General features: G+C 40.5%; 1 protein-coding gene and 1 pseudogene across 1 annotated transcript in view; both read left to right on the top strand.

Moving 5' to 3' along the window:
- LOC147885586 (disease resistance protein ADR2-like) overlaps positions 1 to 178 on the top strand; it is a 35,653-nt gene extending 35,475 nt beyond the window's left edge. The window contains exon 5 of the mRNA XM_087396155.1: positions 50 to 178. Coding sequence (XP_087252281.1) covers positions 50 to 178 — 129 coding nt within the window. The remainder of the gene's footprint in view (positions 1 to 49) is intronic.
- Positions 179 to 20,929: 20,751 nt separating this feature from the next.
- LOC147885587 (enoyl-CoA delta isomerase 2, peroxisomal pseudogene) lies at positions 20,930 to 21,888 on the top strand (annotated as a pseudogene).
- The last annotated feature ends 719 nt before the right edge of the window (positions 21,889 to 22,607 follow it).

Raw genomic sequence — 22,607 nt, forward strand, 5'->3', positions numbered from 1 at the left:
AATAGACCTGTCAGATCTGTAATAATGTGCTCTAGCTGTGTAATTTCAGACACAGATGCCAGTATCCAGGTGTGCTGAGCTTATTGTCATAGCAGCTACGCATGGTCTGAAAGAGGCCTGGATCTCCTATCATGTAAGAAAAGTGAACAATTGTGTGGTTATTCTAATGAGCATGTAGCACAAAGTATTTGCCAAGCATCTATTAATCCACACATCTGATTACAGTTATCTTGCTATTGAAGGAGATGGAATTTATTTGAGAGAGGAAAGTAAACCCGATTACTTCTTCATTTGATCCTTGTTTCACAAAAGTCGCTATTGTTTTGTTGATTCTGCGGCCAGTTTCGCTGGTGCTTTATTTGACCCAGTATGCTCCCTCAGCTGGGTATGCAGTACTTTGACAAAGTATGACATTCAAACCCTCCAACTAGTCATACAGTGCATTTCAACTGAGGATCACTACATATTAGAAAGAAGCTCAGTCTGGGTCCCTCATTGCATTGATTGTCAAAAGAAGGTGTGATCACTCCTGCTCTTGCAGGAAATTACTTTCTGCATCAAGATAATATTGTTCATGTCGTAAATGCACGACTTCTATTAGTGGGTTTATAGAGAGAGATGTCTTCTTCCTCCTGAGGTAGTCCCAAACCACCCCACAATACGTTGCACTAAAAAGTAGGATGCCTAAAGAGCAACTTGATTCAAGTCGAGAAAGGACCAGTTCAGAGTCAAGCACATGTTGCAAGATTGTGTGCCTTAATGTTGGAGGACTATCCTACATGGTTAGTGTCATGTGCTAGCAATGGAAGAGAATATCTACCCTCTCTTATTAAGGAGGCCATGGGTTAAAAGGAAAAGGTTTTACAAGACTAGGGAGCTAAATTGGTGATAATCAAAACCAAGGACACCAACGTGAAGATACCTGCTAAGCCATGTTAGGTTTCGAACACAATCGGCACCAAGATTTGGGAATCGAAGGACCAATTCACACCAAATAAATGTTGAGACTTGACTCATGGAAATGAACATCATACCCATGGGTAAGATAGATTGTTCAAGTCACAATCGAGCTCAAAGAAGCTCAATAAGTTGACAAGATTGCTAAGCAATGGGACTTGTAGTTGGATCAATTCCTCAAAGACTAGGAAGGTGAATGCAAGATCAAGGAAACCCCAGTATTGCAGCGCACCGTTTAGGTATAGATGACATTATCCTTGAGTTGGTGCAATAATCAAACTTGTGTACATAGGTCAAACCATGTACGGTGCGGGTAAGCTAGGACTTGGCTCCAACTTCCTAAGCCAAATGTGAGCCCTATTCACAAAGTACCAAGATGTATTTTTGTGGGATTATATGGTCTCGAAGGAACGTCCCGTAAGATATGTCAAAAGTATTTCATCTCTTTGGGAGTTGATGCTAAACCAATGAGGTAGCAACAGTTCAAAATGAACCCAAATTAAGCCAAACAAGTCAAGGCAAAGCTAGCCCAATTCCTTTGAGTACGATTCTATATGTGCCATTGATGAGACTAATTGCCTATCTTCTATCATGATAGTGCTTGAGAAGAATGGTAAGCTCTATGTGTGTGTAGACTACCAAAAATTGAGTGCACAAACCATGCCTGATCCATTATTGGTCCCTTTCACAAATGGCATACTGGAACAAATGTCAAGCCATGAGCTATTTACCTTTATGCATGGGTACAACAATTACAATTAGGACTTCGAAATGAACATCTACCTTCCAATATTTATTCCAAAATGTCTCACAAAATTTTTGGCAATCTATGTGGATGAGTGCATATGCACCACCAAAGATGTGCACTTTTCATGTGCTTCCACAATTGCAAACATATCCCTATAAAATGCCTTTTCAATGTAAAAATTTTGCTAAATTATCTCATTTCCAAATACAAAATTATAACTGAAAGGTCTAGAGAAATCATGGTGATTGTAAAAATGCTTGAGCCAATCAACTTGTAGCAACTCTACTCGTTAATCAATGTCATCGAATTTGATTTACGATTCACAAGGAAGATTGTGCAAATGGATGAGCCACATTATGAACTCACCAGGTGACAGGGAGGAAGATCTATTTGTATGGGTAACTATTCATGCTAAACAACCAAGCAACTACCACAATCATTTGTGACAACCTACGTAGAATGTAAATTTCCATGTACATGTGGATGCATCTGGCTATGCCATAGGCACAATGTTGGCCTAGCCTAAACGACAAGTTGATGATCTGATCTACTATGCCAATCAATGTTAGCTTGTTGGCCCTAGTACAATTGCAACACCATTGAGTGTGAAGCACTTGTTGGGCAAGCCGATGATTAGATCTACTATGCCAATCAATGTTAGCTTGTTGGCCCGAGTGCAATTGCAACACCATTGAGTGTGAAGCACTTGTTGGCCAAGTCGATTATCTGATCTACTATGCCAATCAATGTTAGCTTGTTGGCCCTAGTGCAATTGCAACACCACTGAATGTCAAGCAATTGTTAAGATGTATGATGTGCAAAAAATTTGGCACTATGTGCTCGGTAACCCATTTCTATTCTATCTTAGTTACCAAGCTATGTTACACATATCTTCTCGGTAACCCATTTCTATTCTATCTTCGTTACCAGGCTATGTTAAACCTAATTTACAAAACAATTGTCTAAGGTAGATTAGTGTGTTGGATGACATTGTGTTGTAGGAATTCAACCTCAAGCCTATACATAAACCTAAAAGGACAAATAGACTATCCAGCTACAGCAACCAAACATTAATTCAATGAGTGCAATTGCACAATCATGGAGCATGAAGCACATGGTATGGTGTATAGTATGCAAACAATTTGGCATTGTGCTTGATAATCCATTTCTGTTCTATGTTAATCATCAAGCTCTATTTAGATCTTGATTTACAAGACTTATCTAAGGCATGCTAATGCATTTTGGATGCTATTGGTGCAAGATTTAGACTTCAAGAATGTAGATGATAGATAGCTTTAAAAGGGTGGAGATATAGCATCATTTCTATTTGGACATTGCTAGACAAGTATGATAACTACAAATTGCAGCTAACATGTAGGTTTTTTTTCTTGGATGCGTGTTTGATTCATCTATGTCTGGGCTGAGGAAGAGTGCCATTTCCAAACTGCCTAATGAACCTTTCGTTTAAGGTGGTGTAGACAACGAATTACGAAATGAGCATGATGGATGAATGAGAAAAAGACATGAAATGATGCAAAAAAATGGATTTTGCACAACAAATGGAAAGAAAGAGATTTTCTATTCATTACTTGGTTCCACTCTTGTAGGAAATACCTCGAACCTTTCATTCAAGGTGGTGCAGATAGCAAATTACCAAATGAGCATTTGTAGCATGGTGGATGAATGCGAATCAAGAAGGACATGAAAGGATGGAAACAATTGGATTTTATACAACGAATGAAAAAAATGGGATTTTATATTCATTACTTGGTTTTCTTCTCCAAGGCAGTACAAATGACTCAATGACCAAACTCACACCCCCTTCTTTCTTATGGTTGACTATCTATCTTCACGGCTCCACTCCCTAAAGATAAAAATAATGAGTAATGACCCGCTCTTCATCGTGCTATGTTTGTTTTATGTTCTTTCTTCTGACAATGTTTGGTGGATCCCACACACCAAGCATTTACATTTGGTTGCACCTACTCGTTAGTGCCCTTCTAACTATCGGTGGACTTATCACTAACATGCTAGCTTCAAGGTTTGTCTTGGTGCCTTGCCTACTCTGTGTTTGCTCCTCTACTTGGTCTCTATCTAGCCGATGTCCATGCTTGCAAATGGATCTCTTCATGCTTCACTCATACCGCTTCTTTTCTCCCATCATTCATTCGATTGTTTGACTTGTTGAATCCCTTTGCTATGGGGTTTCACAACCAGTTGTTTTTCTAGTCATGCCCTCATGGCTTCGATGCCCCTTTGCTATGAATCTAGAAGATATACTAGAAGGCTGCAAATGAATGCAAATTACTGCGAACGTTGGGAGGTGATGCGAGTTCGTAGGAAAAAGCAAGAGCGCCCTGATTGTAACTAGTGTTTTAAAAAAAGAATGTATGAAAATATGGTGGGCTCAAATACTAAAGAGTTTAGGTTACCCATCTATCTATTTATTGCAATGTTTACTATCAACTCAGTGCCCTTTCCACTCATGATGCCTTCCTCATCATGAGATTTCCTCATTTCATCGCATGACGGGCATTTAATGACCTCTCCCTTTGAAGATTCTTGGTCATATCCATGCATGATTAGCACCTTCATGCCATTAATTTTGATTTGACTTGAAATGGCCAAGCTATGCCTCTTCGGTTGTTTATCATGGGTCCCTTCACTGGAATGAATTGTGCTCCTAGAATGAATTTTGCTTTTAGAAAGAATTGTTCTTTTCGAATGAATTTTTCCTTTAGTCCCATCCAATTGGTTACCATGGGTCCCTCCACAACAACAAATACTAATTTCAACCAAAACTCCTTGATCTTCATTCCATTGACATGTTTTGGCAATTCATTCTCTTCAACATCTTCCAGGATGCTAGTCCCATTATCAAAGCAATGCTTGATTTGATAAGGCCTAAACCATCTTCAAAGGAGACTTTGTTTTCTCGCTCCCAATGGGGCACTATAAAAAAACACAAGCATGCCCTCTTTGAAATCTCTTTCTTGATATGGCAGTCATGTCATGCTTTTCTCCTTCACTGAATTATACTTTGCAACCAAGCTACCTCAATCGTAATTCGTTGGATTTGGACAATTGATCTAGCCTCTTTTTGCCATTCACTTGCCATTTGTAAGTTGTACTCCTACCCTTATGCGAGGCACAAGGAATTTCACTTGCACCACTGCAATAAGACTAAATGCCAACTAGAATGGCCTATGCTGCTTTGTAGTGACCTTGAATGAGTTTGGTATCCCCAAAGTGCTTCTTAGAGTTTGTGTTCCCAATACTTTCTATGCTCATCGTAGCTTGTGAAGAATGGCTTTGAGCATCTTATTTGGTGCTTCAGCTTATCTATTTGCCCTTGGGAGTAGGTCATTGATTTCTTATGCTGAATGAGGAATTCCTTCGTCAAGATTTCAATCACCCCAATTGTTGAAGTGAATTCCTTGGTAGGACATGATATCAATTGGGCATCCAAATCTAAAGATTATCTTCTCATACAAAGACCTTTGTGTGCTTCATGTTGTGTTCTCATGCAAGGATTTTGAATTGGTCCATTTAGTGGCATAGTTTGTTGCAACCACTATTTACTTGTTGCCACTTGGATATGCTAGAACCTTGAATGGCCCAATAGAGTTTAACCCCTATTTTTGAAAGGGATCCCATGTTCAATGGCATTGGATCTTGGAAATTTTGACCTATCCACTCATTCACAAATATCGGCTTTTGACATTTGCATAGATGGTATATTCTTGACTATGACATCAGTGGGGAATTGACATCCTACTCATTGATGTACCACGACCATGACAATTTCTCTCATGTGGAAAGATGCAAGTCCATCAAAGGATAGTGAAAATCCTTACATAAGGAAGATCATCATCCATCTCTTCTTTGGACCTTAATTGCCGATGCTATAGTGACAGAAACTAGGTTTGTGAATGATCTTGAAATTGACTTCCTACAACAATAGAATCATTTATTTGAATATTAATGAGCCTTGGTTTAATGATTGTTTTGCAAGGCCTAGGGGTGCACAAAGAATACGAATGGATTGCCTAGTAAATAGTGGCAAAACTGAAGATGGGGGAATCACTATTCTTGTCTAGTTGAGAAAGAACATAGCCATTCATCATTCTTGATGATTCTTAGCATGTACACAAGAGATTCTATTCCAATCTATCTTTTGGAATATTGACACCTTCACTAGCATCTCCTATACAACTTGGAATGATTCACCTCATTGGGCATTCCACTCAATGACATTGATTGGCTCCTTGAATTTTTGAATTGCATCAATCTTTGAGCTTTCATTCACAATGCCTTCACCTAAAATCATGTGCCCAAGCAAGACTCTTGGGAACACATAGAATACACACTTGTATGGATTAAGGGGGATTTGGGTCTCCCAACATTTTTTGAACAAATTCTCTAGGCATTTCAATTTTGTTAGCTTTATATTGTAGATTAAAAGTTCATCCAAGAAGATGTCTTGGATTTGCTGATGTATTTGTGGTGGAAGTTCCCCATATCATCTATCATTCGAACATGGTTGGTGTATTTTGCAACCCGAATGAAAGGTTTCCACCATGAGTCATTAAAATGTGGCTACTGCATTCTTCAATCCAAATCACATCACTTTTCTTGAGTATACCCAATAATGAAGTTGCTTTGCCCTCTATCTTCCTTAGCCAATATGATCTAGTTGTATCCATGAATGAATACATCTCATGCCCCACTACTTTATTGAGGATGCTATTGGTGAAGGGTAAAGGTGGGTCTTTGATCGTTTGCTCGCTCAGCTTCCTATATTCCACATTGACTCTTAGCTTTCGATTCACAATGACGATAAAAAATAGCCAATTGCATAGATGAATCCTACCCTTAGTTTAAGCTAATCAAGCTCATCCTTTTACCAAAATATTTGGAATTCATTTGATATCTTTGGTGTGCTTTGATTTTGAGATCAAAGTTGATGAGCGATGGTGGTAACCCTTCAGATCTGCATCCTCCCATGTGAATACATCCTTGTATTGCAGAAATATCTCCTAGGATTGCTCTAGGAATTCTTTGGGAAATTCCTCATTGGTCTGTATTAGTTTTAGTTTCTTTTGTGAACCCACATTTATCTTCTTGATTGCTTTCCCTTCTTTGATTCAGACAATGGCTCTTCTTGAATTGCTCTCTATCCCTCTTTGCTTCAATGAAACCGTTTGTAAAAGACATTTTTGGCTCGATGCTACTACCCTCATGGCATCTATGGTTGCTATCAACACAATGTTTAGTGCAAGTAGCTTATCTTCTATATTAGTGGTGTACACTTCCTCCACTACTAAGCGTTTGAGTTTGCCCTCTTTGAGGATACTTCTCTTTGCCATTGATATTCTGTGACCACCTGAGGAATTGGTTTGTATTAGTTTCAGTGTCTTATGAACCCACATTTATCTTCTTGATTGCTTGTCCTTCTTAGATTCATCCACTAAAGTTGATTTAACTAATGCAATACATTGTCTCTTCTTGAACTCTATCCCTTTGTCTTCAATGAAATTGTTTGGAAAAGACATGCTTGGATTTCAATCATCCATGTTGCTTCCCTCATGGCACCTATGGTTGCTATCAGCACAATGTTTAGTGTGATTAGCTTATCTTCTATATTACTGGCATACACTTCCTCCACTTTTAAGCATTCAAGTTTTCCCTCTTTGAGGATCGTGGTCTTTGCCATTGATATTCAGTGACCACCTTTGCTTCCACTTCTACAATACGAACCCCATGGTTGGTGAATTTTCATCCTGGTCACATGCTCCTTGTAGCATGTCTAGCTGTTGCTTCTATAGTCGACATCCGCTCTTATGGTGACCTTCCCATAGAAGTGTTCTTTGATTTTCTTCTTTCTACCCTCCCTTTTCACTTGGTCCTCTTGATTTTGTTGAGCTAGAATTCTTTGGTCATGTGGCCCAAACAATTACATATGTTGCAATATCATCTTAACTCATATGCATTTGCTATATGTCCATCCACTCTGCACTTGTGGCACCAAACTTCTCCTTTTTTGATTTCCTTGTATTCCCATTTCTTTTAGAATATTTTTTTAGCTCCTCTTTCTCTACCTTGGTGTCTTCTTTGACAACCAATTCATGTTCTTCCTCTTTTTCATTATCCACATCATGGGAGGATATCTCTCTTCTTTCTTTTGGGTTCATCAATGACTTAAATGACCCCTTCTTGACAGCAACTTCCTTGTGAAGCGATTTGTTGTATGTCCTTATTGAATTTGTGATTGCCATGTTTCATTACTCTCTACCATTGGTGACTCAACAACCACAAACACAATGCGATTTCACCTTGAGCATTGGTTGGTTGATTGGTCAGCACATTCATTCATGCTGCATAGTCATGCATTGATTCCCCACATTTTTGTTTGATTCCGTTAAGCTTCAACATCACATCCTCCTTGGTGAACTCATGTGGAAAGATTTTAGAAAGGCTCCTTTCGAAAGCTTTTCCTAAGGCTCCTTTCAATTATCTCAAGTGGAATGACCATATGGATAAACCACTCATGGATTTATCAATAAACATGTTTGGAAAGTACATCAAGTACTCTTCCTCCATATTCCATTGCAATATTGTTGCCATTTGCATAGAACTTTGCAAATGGGGATGAGGATTTCCACCCTTTCATCCCATTATTCTTTGTGGACTTATGGTGTGCTTTCAAAACAACCCATCCTAGTTCTTCTTGCTAAAATTTGCTTGATTCTCCTTGGGACGTGGAGTCTCGAACCTTTTGGTTTTTTTCACTCCCTCTTTGGTCATAGGTATCATTTCTAGTTTCAAATTGCTCAATTTGTCAATGTACCTCTTGGATTTCTCAGAATGCACTAGTTTGTTCATCCAATCTTGCCATCCATTCTTCTTCTCTCCTCCATTAGTATCTTTGCCACATCAATGAGTTCTTGCATCCATCAGTCTTGACATTTATTGCAATTTTGTTTGCATTGCTTGATCCCATCTCACTTCACTGGTACATCGAATGCATTTTGTTTTCTAGCATGATCCAAAAAAAAGTTCACTAATGAATTGTTCACATTGCTTGTTCCCATCTTACTTCGTTGGTACATCAAGTAGATACTATTTCATAGCATGATCACAAAAAATGTTCACTATGAATTGCAGCTAACATGTAGGATTTTTGCTTGGATATGTGTTCAGTTTATTTGCGTTACAAAATATGCAAGAAAGGGTGCCATTTGGAGACTAAATAATGAGTCTTTCATTTGAGGTACCGTAGATAGTGAGTTTCTAAAGGAGCGTTCATAATGTGGTGGATGAATGTGAACGGACAAGGACCTGGAAGGATGTAAACAATTGGACCTTGCACAATCAAAGGAAAGAAAGGGACTTTCAATGGTCAAATTAGCACACCCTTCTTTCCAATGATCAATTGTCAGACTTCGTGACTCCAATCTTGATCACAACAACAAGGAGTAACAATCCTATCTTCATCATGCATTGTTCCTTTTATACTCTTCTTTTGACAATGCTTGGATGGTACCACACACCAAACATTTATGTTTGGTGTCGATGGGGGTGGTAGGTGCCGTTTTGGATGTCAACAAACTTTGTGCTAACATGGTGACTTCAAGATTTGGCTTGGGATGTTGCTTCCTCCATGTTCACTCCTTTACCTAGTCTCCGTACGATGTGCATGTTTGCGAATGGTGGCTTCAAGATTTGGCTGCACCTACTAACTACTTGCTAAGGGTAGGTGCTCTTTTGGCTCCTTGAAAGTAATCTACTATTCTTGAGAAGTGCACCAAGGATTCATAGGGAGACACTTGGAGATGAGCTCGTTTGCGAGAAAGGTTCACCAAGTAGGCCTATTGTGGGGAAATCTATTTCAAGATGTGCCCATTAGTACTACATATGTATGTTAATAGGATATCCTCTCATTGATAATCATATTCCATTGAATCCAAGTTGACCATGGGAAGAATTCCAAAGATGAGGGCTTGAATTCATAGGACCATTCAAGCAAGTCACCCAACTTGCTCATAATAGGTACCTATTCATAGCTACTGACTATGCCACTAAATGGGTTGAATCTAAGGCTTTGTATGACAACTATGAATGAAAAATTAGTAAAATCACAATTTGAATCTTGTCTAAGAACATCATTTGTAGATTTTTGTGCTCTATCAATTTTGCTAGTGACCAACAAGGGATCCTTTTCATGAACCAAATATTTGAAATTCTTACTCAAGAATTCATGACTATGCACTAAGTAGTTGCTACATACTACCCCTAATGTAGTGGAGTGGTTGAATAAATGAATAAGGTGCTCAAAGCCATACTCACCAAGGCAATCAACCTCAATAGGGGATTGATTGGTATTTCAAGTTGAATGTTGCATTGTGCTCATACCGAATAGTCTTTTAGGTGACAAATCATTGATGCCCTCTCGAGTGGATTATGTATGGTCTAGAGGTAATAGTGCCTTTGCAATTCTTAGCCCCAAGCCTTCAAGTGGTGGCTAATCATTAACTCAGTGATGCAAAGGCAATATAAAAAGGTCCAAGGCTAGACCAATTACCCTACATGGATCCAATAAGTGATACAAAGGAGATGAAAGGAACATTGCAAAGAACCATCTCAAGAAGGGTATGCTTGTACCACTATACAACTCAAGGTTAGGTCCTAAGAAGCCCAACCTAAAACTAAGATGAAATGGACCATTCTTAATATTGATGACCTTCACAAATGCTACTCTAAAACTTGAGGATCTCTAAGAATACGTGCTATCCATGCTTGTCAATAAAGTAAGACACAACTGTACCAATCAAAGAAGAATCACATTAGTATCAATATCTTGGGAAGTAGGTGAATACATGTGGCATGTTGTCACATACACCGAGGTTCCAAAGGGATATTTTGTCATACACATTCAGGTTCCACAGGGGTATCCAACTCTAAGTGGATGTTTTGGGTTAACTTGTGGATCTTGGAGGATATTGATAGATCTCCCCATAGGTAATCAACAACCTCACATCCTTGCAAGTATTACTCACCACTTCACTCCTACACCTATCGCTTTTACCTTTGCCTCCACAAATATAACAAGTATTTAGTCTTTCCCTCTTGTGATACTATCAACTACACTCAAGAAGATATGGAATATCGACAATGTAGACAATAATACACAAAATTACATAATGTTTCAAAACATTGGAAATAATCAAGTCCAAACTCTACATCCAAGTGTGCTACCATATGTACATTTAGAATGGTAGATGTAGGAAACTTCTATTGCTATTGCACTACTTCTCTTATTGCACATCCACTATGAGTTTCATCCAATATCATGGACCACACACCTGACTAAAGCCTTGTTGAATTGGACGTTTGTAAGAAAGGTGTCCATTTTAGCTAGTCATTAGGCTTAAAAGTAGGCTAACTAATCCTACATGGCATACCTATGTACTGCTAATCACACACCCTAATCTAGGCCATCTAACCCACCACTAATCGTTGGCCGATTTGTTCTATTGATGACTAACTTGTTATTACAATTTATAAGGCCCATTTTGATGGAGGTGTAGAGTTCACAAGCTCTTTTAACATGGTACTCTAATACCATTTCACAAAAGAATTGAACCCGCAAATGCAAACAAGATGCATTTACTTCTTTTTTCCAAGCAACCCAAACCTTAAAATTATAGGGAACTTGTTCCAACAAGAACTGTCATTTTGCATCGGCCCTAAATGTGGCCTTACCTCTTATGCATTAATTTGAATGTATCCAATAAATTCTCTCTTTGAGACCTGGTTGAATTTGCTTGCAATCTTGGGCAAGTTGTTATGTATACTTGATAATGCCACCCCAATAGCATGAACTGGTAAAACTATGGTTTGCCTCTTGTCCCTTGTTAGCACTGATTTGATGGCTACATAGGTATAGTAGGCAGTGAGTAATCCTTACATTGCAACACTGATAAGGGATGGGAGACAAACCGCATTAAGACATCACCTTGGTAGTTAATGGTTTGGCTTATATCTAGGAACCCATGGTGTAGTGTGTTGGTCTTCCGAGTGGTGTTTTGTGCCATCCTACTTTGAAGAATACTTTTGGTAAGATTGTTAGTAGTTCTTCTAGTTTGGTTTTTTTGAATGATGTCCTAGAGGATGTTCTTGGTGACTTCAATAGGTCTATTTGCTTTTTTGGCAGTCTCTTATGACTTTATGGTGGTGTTATTCCTCTAATACCTATGATCGAAGAGTTTTTCAAAGAGGAAAGTCCTTAAGATTTTGATGGGAAATCGTAGGCGGATTCTTGGAGCTTTATGATTCAATAGCTCAAATGAAGATTGTTGCTTGATGTGGGTTTTTCAGCAACATAACCCCCAACATGTAGAACTAATATGCATTTTCAATCATTGAAACTTGAAAGAAATGGATGTAGGCGCATCCATCAAATAGTATCTTGGAGGTTATGATGGAAAATAATACCTAGGTTTTTCAAGTGGAGAAAACTCTGAGAATTTGATGAGCAATCGTAGGTGGACTTGAAGAAATCTATGGTTGGGGATTTAGATGGAAATGAAGGCCTCCATCCATTAAATAGGTGGTGATATTGGGTGCTTCATGATCTTGAGCCAACTGTAGATAATAAATGTCCATGATAGACCATTCGACCTTGGTGACAACAAGTGCTTCTCCTAAGATTAGTTCTCAAACTATCAAAGACATTTATGTGTTGGAAATACAATCATCACACTTGGGATAGCTCTAAAGGTTTTGATTGGTTCTTCTTGTAATTCTTTTGTTAGCGTTAGTTTAGACTTTTCTTGCATCTTTGGTGGCATTGCTTTTTGCACTGTTGCTATAAGGACTCTAGTGCTACGGGGAGAGATGGTAGTGTTCATAAGGAATGTGAAATTGTGTTTTCTTCGCCGTAGAGCATCCAAATTTGGTCCTAAAAATTATGAAATGGGGAGAGATAGTAGTGTTCATAAGGAATGTGAAATTGTGTTAAAACCTTGCTAGGGTCTTTTGGACTGTGTCCTCTTTTTTGTTATTGTTAGGCTTGAATTCTTAGAGATGTGGTTAATGATTAGACATTAATTAAGGTGACTTGTAAGACTTTCCCTGGGGGGGTCTGGCAAGGGAACTACTCCTCATTTACTCCACCTCCCAAATTATTGGGCCCTTGTGCCCTTACATTATTTGCTCATTTGCTCCCTTTTCATTGATCTCCTCGCTTCCCAGCGTGTTGCCTCTGTCACCCTCTCATTAATGAATGAGATGATTTAATTGCTTTGGGGACATTATTTAAACACCTCATATAGACATTAAAGTTGATGATATCATATATTTGTTGAAGTATTAAAAGCAATTACATGACTCTCCTTTTTAGCCCTCGTAAGATTTTGCCACCCGGTTTGCCTTGCTCAAGATTTATGGAAGATTTCAGTGGTCTAACATCAAATTAGCTATAGTCAAAGGTTTAGATTAAGGTATTGTGAGGGTCATTGTAAAGAAAAGGCTAGATGCTCATTAAGTGGGCCTATAATAAATGCATGACATGGGATAGTTAAATATATGACGACATGCCACTTCCATCAACGGCGGGAGTCAACAGAGCTTTAATCCTGGAGGTTGATCGTGGGGGCTTTTATAAGGAGAAAAGGTGCTCCATTATAAATTGCCAGCACCTGGTAAAGTCAACCAAGATAATTGCAATGAATGCCTACTTACAGCCATTGATGTCCACGTGAACGTATCTCATTATTACTTGACATTAAATGTGGGACGTGCACCCACCACACCTAATTGAAGTCGTTCGATCTAAAAAAGATCTAACAACACATGGAAAATGCCTTTTTAAAATCATTAGATCTTTTCTAGATCTAACGGCCCACACGATATTGCCAACGACCATCGCCCCTCCCATGCGCCTACCTTGTCTTTTCGCCGCCACACAATCCAATCAAATTTAGGCACTTGGGACACATCGCGAATTCTCCAATAGTATAATGCCACATGGCAAGCCACCTCCCTGCCGTCCATCGACGATCGACAATCGCCTCCAATCGGCGATTCTCGATTGAAAATCAACTGAATCGGTTCCCGACCTACTCGGCCGATCGCCAGTTCAACCAGTTTCTTATCGCCTCCTAGAGGCAATTACCTACTACTTCCTTAACTCCCTTATGTGAATTGCTCCTCTCCTTTGTTGTACCTCTCTCCTCACCCCCGTCTCAGCCCTCTTGAATCCCCCCCCTCACTATCAACTATAAGTGGATGTTTTGCGTTATCTTGTGGATCTTGGAGGATATTGATAGATCTCCCCACAAGCAATCGACAACCTCACATCCTTACAAGTATTACTCACCACTCCACTCCTACACCTATCGCTTTTACCTTTGCCTCCACAAATATAACAAGTATTTAGTCTTGTCCTCTTGTCATACTATCAACTAAGCTCAATAAGATATGGAATATGACCTCCTTGAGGCTATTGTCAATGTCTGGGAAGGATGTGAGCATGCCAGGGAATCAAAGCAAGACTTCTACTTCATCAAAATAGACTTTGATAAAGCATATGATAGGATTGACTGGACCTTCCTTCTACAATCCTTGACAGACATGGGTCTGGGACCTAATTTTGTTGCCGCGATCAAGCTACTACTGTCCAATGCAACGGCCAAGGTCTGCATTAATGGCGAGATGTCCTCAATCTTTCAGCTGAGAATATCAATTAGGCAAGGGTGTCCCATTGCCCCACTACTATACTCTATTGTTGCTGACTCGTTAGGCTGGCTATTGATAGAAAAGACTACTAAGGGATCCTTAAAAGGAATTGAGTTGCCCAATGGTAAACAGATGGTGATGCAGTAGTTAGCCTCTGGCTTGCTCATCAACCATAGCAAAATAGGGTATTGCACGGGCAGCGGGAAAACTCAAGATGAGTTGGAGCATCTGGGCTGTCAGTTGACTCAAAAAGGTACTATTTTCAGACTGTTAGGCATACCCATGGGTTTTGATGTGTCAATGAAGGAGAGATGGGAATAGGTACTTAACAGGTTCAACTCAAAATTGGATAAGTGGAGAGGATTTCAATCCAACTTAGCAGGAAGAAGGATGGTACCCAATCATTGCCTCTACCCCATAACCATCTTCTACTTGTCCTGCAGGCATCCTAGTCAAGCGGGTCTTGATAAACTCATCACTAAATGCAGGTCTTTTCTGTGGGGAGGCTACAACCGAATATCCAAGGTAAGATGGGATTCCTGCACACGTCTAAAGAGTGAAGGGGGGCTAGGAGTGAACAACATAAAGCAGGCGGCGGCGAAATTAGCAACAACATGGATTCTCAAGGTCCTTCTGAATTCGGAAATGGATTGGGCCAAGCTCCTCGCTCGTAACTTCAAACACGTTCGTCCTGTCAAGTCAAATCGATGGAAGAACTACCCAGTTCTTTCTGCTGTCTTATGCTCAGAACCCTGCTCCACTAAAGGCAGCGATCTATGGAGGTCGTTATGGAGAGCACTTGAATCTATCAAAAAGCAAGTGCTCTTCTCTGGCAAAGGTTCTTTCATGAAGCTTGACTCTATCTAGGCATCTGTGATACATAGAAAGGCTCTACTCAACAACACTGACTTTACTAGAGCCTGCGTCTTGTCCAACAAGGGCATTCAATCTTGGGGGCAACTATGGCATAGGGATCAGATCATATGGAAGACCTTGCTTGAAATTCAGAGAGAATTCAGGCTGACAAACCAAGACGCTATCTTTGTTACTAACAAAATAGCTCTTTGGGAAGGAGACACTCAGTGGAAGGGTGGCTCAGTCCTGAATTATGCATTAGAATTTAGCTAGATCCTCACTCCACATCTTCTCCATGTTCCCACTCCATTTGACTCTACTGACGAGCTGATTCCAGTTCTAAATTCCCATTGGAACATCTCTGACTCTACGCTATATTGGAAGTGAAGATTTCACTATATTTGGGCCAAGGCAATCCCGGAGAAGATGTCAATGCTGCTTTGGTTGGTGATGCTGAAAGCTGTCTGGACAAATGCAAGAGGCCTCAGGATCGGAAAGAAGATGGCAAATGCCGACGATGCCAGGACACACGGGAAGATGTATTCCACCTTTTTGTGGCCTTCCCTTCAGCTAGGAAAGTCTGGAAGAGAGTCCAAATGCAAGTAGGAGAGCCAGTCAACCAAAATGCAATTTTGTTGGGAGATGCATCTAAAGTCAAACACTCATGCTAGGCACTAGTGCAAGCACATGCATTATGGTTTGTGTGGATTGCCAGGAATGATTTTCAATTTAATGATAAGATTACTGACGCAGAATTTATCTTTGCTGAATGGTTAGCAGGCCTCGAAGATCTATGACAACGACCTTGCGTAGTTCTTTGCTGAAATCAAGAACCACGATCTGGAGCATCGTCAGAATTTTAATCAAGAGTGCCACTTCAAGGGTTCTATTTACTATGAGATTGACTCTGAGACAGACTAAAGCAGCTTCACGCTTTCTTCTTAGTTGTTATGAGATACACAAAAACGCGGTTCTGTTGTGAACCATCAATGTATATCATATGAACTATTTCTAATATGAACCTTCTTTTTCTCAAAAAGATATGGAATATGGACAATGTAGACAATAATACACAAAATTACATAATGTTTCAAAACATTGGAAATAATCAAGTCCAAACTCTACATCCAAGTGTGCTACCATATGCACATTTAGAATGGTAGATGTAGGAAACTTCTGTTTCTACTGCACCACTTCTCTTACTACACATCCACTATGAGTTTCATTCAATATCATGGACCACACAGCTTACTAAAGGCTCATTGAATTGGACGTTTGTAAGAAAGGTGTCCATTTTAGCTAGCCATTAGGCTTGCAAGTAGGCTAACTAACATCCTACATGGCATACCTATGTACTGCTAATCGTACACCCTAATTTAGGCCAGCCAACCCACCACTAATCGTTGGCTGATTTGTTCTATTGACTAACTTGTTATTACAATTTATAAGGCCCATTTTGCATTTTGATGGAGGTGTAGAGTTCACAAGCTCTTTCAACATGGTACTCTAATACCATTTCACAAGAAGAATTAAACCTGCAAATGCAAACAAGATGCATTTACTTCTTTTTTTTTCAAGCAACCCAAACCTTAAAATTATAGGGGACTTATTCCAACAAGAACGGTCATTTTCCATCGGCCCTAAATGTGGGCTTACCTCTTATGCATTAATTTGAATGTATCCAATAAATTCTCTCTTTGAGACTTGGTTGAAATGGTTTTCAAACTTGGGCAAGTTGTAATGTATACTTGATAATGCCACCCCAATAGCATGAACTAGTAAAACTATGGTTTGCCTCTTGTCCCTTGTTCGCACTGATTTGACGGCTACATAAGTATAGTAGGAATTGATTAATCCTTACACTACAACACTGATAGGGGTTGGGAGACAAACCCCATTAAGACATCACCTTGGTAGTTAATGGTTTGGCTTATATCTAGGAACCCATGGTGTAGTGTGTTGGTCTTCCGAGTGGTGTTTTGTGCCATCCTACTTTGAAGAATACTTTTGGTAAGATTGTTAGTATTTCTTCTAATTTGGTTTGTTTCAATGATGTCCTAGAGGATGTTCTTAGTGACTTCAATTGGTCTATTTGCTTTTTTGGCAGTCTCTTATGACTTTATGGTGCTGTTATTCATCTAATAGCTTATGATCAAAGAGTTTTTCAAAGAGGAAAGTTCTTAAGATTTTGATGGGAAATCATAGGCGGATTCTTGGAGCTTTATGATTCAATAGCTCAAATGAGGAATGTTCCTTGATGTGGGTTTTTTAGCAACATAACCCCCAAGGTGTAGGACTAATGTGCATTGTCAATCATTAAAACTTGAAAGAAATGGATGTAGACGCATCCATCAAATAGTATCTTGGAGGTTATGATGGAAAATAAAACTCTGAGAATTTGATGAGCAATCATAGGTGGACTTAGATGGAGATGAAGGCCTCCATCCATTAAATAGGTGGTGATATTGGGTGCTTCATGATCTTGATCCAACTCTAGATAATAAATGTCCATGATAGACCATTCGACCTTGGTGACAACAAGTGCTTCTCCTAAGATTGGTTCTCAAACTATCAAAGACATTTATGTGTTGGAAATACAATCATCACACTTGGGATATCCCAGAAGGTTTTGATTGGTTCTTCTTGTAATTCTTGTGTTAGTGTTAGTTTAGGGTTGCATTGTTCTATAAGGACTCTAGTGCTATGGGGAGAGATGGTAGTGTTCATAAGGAATGTGAAATTGTGTTTTAACCTTGCTATTTATTGCTTTGGGGACATTATTTAAACACCTCCTATAAACATTAAAGTCGATGATATCATATATTTGTTAAAGTATTAAAAGCAATTACATGACTCTCCTTTTTAGCCCGCGTAAGATTTTGCCACCTTGTTTGCCTTGCTCAAGATTTATGGAAGATTTCACTAGTCTAACATCAAATTAGCTATAGTCAAAGGTTTAGATTAAGGTATTGTGAGGGTCATTGTAAAGAAAGGGTGAGATGCTCATTAAGTGAGCCTTTAATAAATGCATGGCCTGGGATAGTTAAATATATGACAACATGCCACTTCCATCAACGGCGGGAGTCAATAGAGCTTTAATCCTGGCCATTGATCGTGCATGCTTTCATAAGGAGAAAAGGTGCTCCATTATAAATTACCAGCACCCGGTAAAGTCGACCAAGACCATTGTAATGAATGCCTACGTACATCCATTGATGTCCACATGAGCGTTTCTCATTATGACTTGACATTAAATGTGGGGCGTGCACCCACCACACCTAATTGAAGCTGTTAGATCTAAAAAATATCTAACGACGTGTGGAAAATGCCTTTTAAAAATTTAGATCTTTCTTAGATCTAACGGCTCACACAATATTGCCAACGACATACTGCCATCGCCCCTCCCATGCACCTACCTTGTCTTTTCGCCACCACACAATCCAATCAAATTCAGCCACTTGGGACATATCACGAATTCTCCAATAGTACAATGCCACATGGCAAGCCACCTCCCCGCTATCACCGACGATCAACAATCACCTCCAATCAACGATTCTCAATCGAAAATCAGGTTAACTGGCTCCCCGCCTACCCGGCCCGGTCGCGAGTTCAACCAGTTTCTTCCCAAAATCGCCTCCCAGAGGCAATTCCCTACTACTTCCTTAACTCCCTTATGTGAATTGCTCCTCTCCTTCATTGTACCTCTCTCCTCGCCCCCTTCTCACCCCTCTTGAATCCCCCCCCTCACTATCTTCTCCTCCCTTTTAGACTCTCTCCTCTCCTCTTCCCCCTTTTCTCTTATAATGTTTTTGCCACCTTGTTTACATTGAAAGGTGAACGCTTTTTATCCCAAGTATGATGTGTATTGGAGAGTGACATGGCCATATAGAGAAATGGCTCTTTTAAAACTAAGGTGGCAAAACCACCATGGCCCTTCTTTAAATGAAGCCTTTAATGGAATGAAGAGTAGTTGGATAGTAAGAAGACTAAGCTAACTTAATGTTTTAAAGCCATTTAAAACACTAATGACCTTAACAAGGTCAGTCTTCACCAACGACACACAAAAACCCATATGGCCTGGTGGGCCCCAAATACCAACCATCTCCCCATAGTCCCATGGCAAGGCCAATAATAGCGAGTGTGGAATGGACCGAAGATATTGATGAGCGATGACAGTTGCGAGAGGAGGGGGGGGGGAGTATAAAATCTATTTTTCTCCCTTCTAATTGTACCTTCTAAGTTGCTTGGAACCTGTACCCTAGTTGTTGCATAGGGACCTCTTAAGAGTACCTCCCCTCGTGTGTTAGTAGGGTTATCCTAGCACTGCTAGCAGCTTGCTTTCACGTCCCCATTTCATTGACTCAGCACTTGCTTGCCAAGGTAGCCTTGCTGAAATCGCCATGTCTAGCCTAGCCTTGGGTTGCGGGACTGGAGGAACAGGTGTGAAGGCCACCTTCAATGTAGTTTTTTTAAGCTTTGGAGGAGAATTGTTTCTTGCATAGTGTAGACTGTGCAGTCAGTGCAACCGGTGGAGGTCTGAGTACGAGATGCTCTTTGTCGAGTGTGATGGCTGCTGAGTCCCTAGCGTTAGCGTTGGGGTTCTAAGAGAACATTCCTGCTCAACTCTAATTGAGTGGGAATGCTACGTTTGGAGTAAGCGTTGGAGTTGGGTGGGAACATCTCAGCCATGAAGCTAGGAGCTTACCGTGTCAAATTTAAGTAGATCGTCAACGTTGAATGGAACCTCCGCCACAATCTCCAGCCGTTCGTCATCCAATCGAAGCCCAACAATGAAGCCACCATTCACAAAATACAAAAATACTTGTCAGCCAGCCCCGTATCGCTCGGCTAGAGAATGAAAAACCCCATCTCTAGTGGGGCAGAAAAATGCTGAGTTTGGGGCACTAAGGGGGAACAAGGGGAGTGTGGGCATTGTATGGCGATCCCGCTCACATAGTAGTGACGGGAACGGCCTCTAAGTCGCTTGGAGCTAGAGTAAGAGTATGTTCCCACGTTGGCACAAGGTGGCAAATATGCCCAAACCAACGCAGGTTTGAATTGTTCCCATGATCTAGCCTCGGCCCTCACGGTGTTGCGATCTGGCATTTCCAGACCCTATTGGAGACGGAAATATGGCCTCTCTAAATGGGCATATCGGGGCTGGGGGCACTAGATGCCAGCTTTGCAAGCATAATTGATGATGCAATCACTCTTTGCTCAGATTTCACGTGCCTCTTCAGTAAAGAAGATGAATGCAGGTTTGCAAAAGACAAAGTTATTTAATTGTTGAACAGAGAATTCGTGCAAGAGGTCATTGTCTGATGCAGGCTGTATATCTGACACTGGGGCCCCTCGGGAGAGTTTGGAAAGTTGCAGGTGCAACAATTTGGCCGTGGGAGTGATTGCGAGGCTTTGCTCCACTGCGCCAGGAGGTTGGCAAATATGCGAGCGTGGCAAAGATGCGAGAGTGGGCACGCGTGGGAATACCCTCTAAGTCAAGTGGGTGACCTTGACAAACTGGATGATGAGTGACAAGAAACAGATGGAGGAGGGGGGATAGTGCCACAATGCCAACAAACACCAAACAAAAACCCTTGAGGTGAAAGGTAACCAGTGTGATCAGTTTAAAGTGTTCTGCTTGCACCGCCAGAGCCCTTTACTCCAATTTAGAAACCAATTTCAAGATCCTTGGCATCACATCTCACTCCTCAAACATTTTGCCTCCTCCTCCTCCTTCAGAATGTGCTCTCTCGAGAGAGTTGGTAGCGTCTTGGTCCTCCGTCTCACTGGCGATTCAGAGCACCGTTTCTCGCCCTCCCTCTGCTCCCAAATCCGCCAATGCCTTGCCGCGGCTGCTGCCTCCGATGCCCGTGCCCTCGTCACCACCAACGACGGGAAGTTCTTCTCCAATGGCCTTGATCTCGACTGGACTCAGTCGGAGCCCAAAACCAGGGTCCCCTTCCTTCTCAGCGAGCTTGAGAAGCTCGTCCTGGACCTCCTCAAGCTGAACTTGCCAACTTATGCTGCTGTATGCGGCCACGCAGCGGCGGGTGGGCTGCTGTTTGCCATGGCTCACGATCACAGGTTTATGAGGAAGGATCGAGGGTTTTTGTACTCGAGCGCGGTTGACATTAATTTTGTGCTACCTCCTGGTTCTGCTGCGCTGCTCAGGTCGAAGGTCACCCCAAAGGTCTTCAAGGATATGATCTTACAAGGTGTCAAGTATACAGGCATCATGGCTATGGAAGCAGGTCTAATAGACTCGCTGCACGAGAACTCCTCTGAAACCCGAAAGAAGCAACAAAATTCGCTGAAAGACCATGGGAGAGATCTGCTTATGGAGGTCTCAGGCTCTCCATGTATCCTGAACTTGTTGAAAAATTGCAGCAAGAATCACATTCAGGGGGATTTCTTTTTACCGAGTCTTCCAACAATCGCATCTAGTTCTCGCAGAAGCTATTCTAATATCTTGTGGATCCACAGATCTACCACTACTGAATATTACTGTTCTTGCCTTGCATTATGAAGGATCCTATCAGATCAAGCTTAAGCTTGCTATTTTTACACGACTATTTTATAGTAACCGATCTTCCTCACAAGCATTCTTTGCAATTTGTTTTGCTAAAAAGAATTTTTTCTGTAGTGTGTAATGACTAGGTGCGACTCCCCTCTTGTGAAATGTGCAGTTTTAGCTGCTTGTAGACTGTAGTCTCTATTGAAATTGGTTGAGTTTGGAAGTTGAAGCTACGATTGTTGGTGAAACGAGAGTACAGACAGCTCAAGCATATTGCATTTGTGTGTCATCTGCTTGTAGACCGTAGTCTGTTGAAACTAATCGAGTTTTTGAAAGTTGAAGGTATGATTGTTGAAGAGTACAGACAGCTTTATTATATAGTCTATTGCAAAATGCTATGTGTGTCATCTTACTTGGGTAACTTGGCTTGATGTGTCTCTTATGGTTCTCTATGTTGAAAAGAAATAAAAGAGTATTGCTAGTAGTTTATCTCGAATTGTGTAGCACTCTATTTATAAATTACCTCAAAAAGGATCTTTGGCTTCGAATGAAAATGGATAATAAGCAAAAATAAAGGATCCACAATCTAAAAGCTTACCTTTTAATTGCTATACCTCTTAAAACTTGCTCATAGCTCTCCATTATAGAGTAAAGGAATTGGTTAGTGTGCACTTGTCAGTTTTAAAGGCGTGTGCTAGGCATCCTTTTCTCGAACTAGTCCAATGCGTTATGTTGCGACATATGTAGCACACTCCTTGAAACTTGCCATGCCTACCTCCGTGACTACTTTGT

Source organism: Dipteris shenzhenensis, chromosome 25 (genome assembly GCF_047967505.1).
Source record: "Dipteris shenzhenensis isolate YYH24624 ecotype China chromosome 25, Dip_SZ_1.0, whole genome shotgun sequence".
Lineage (NCBI taxonomy): Eukaryota > Viridiplantae > Streptophyta > Polypodiopsida > Gleicheniales > Dipteridaceae > Dipteris > Dipteris shenzhenensis.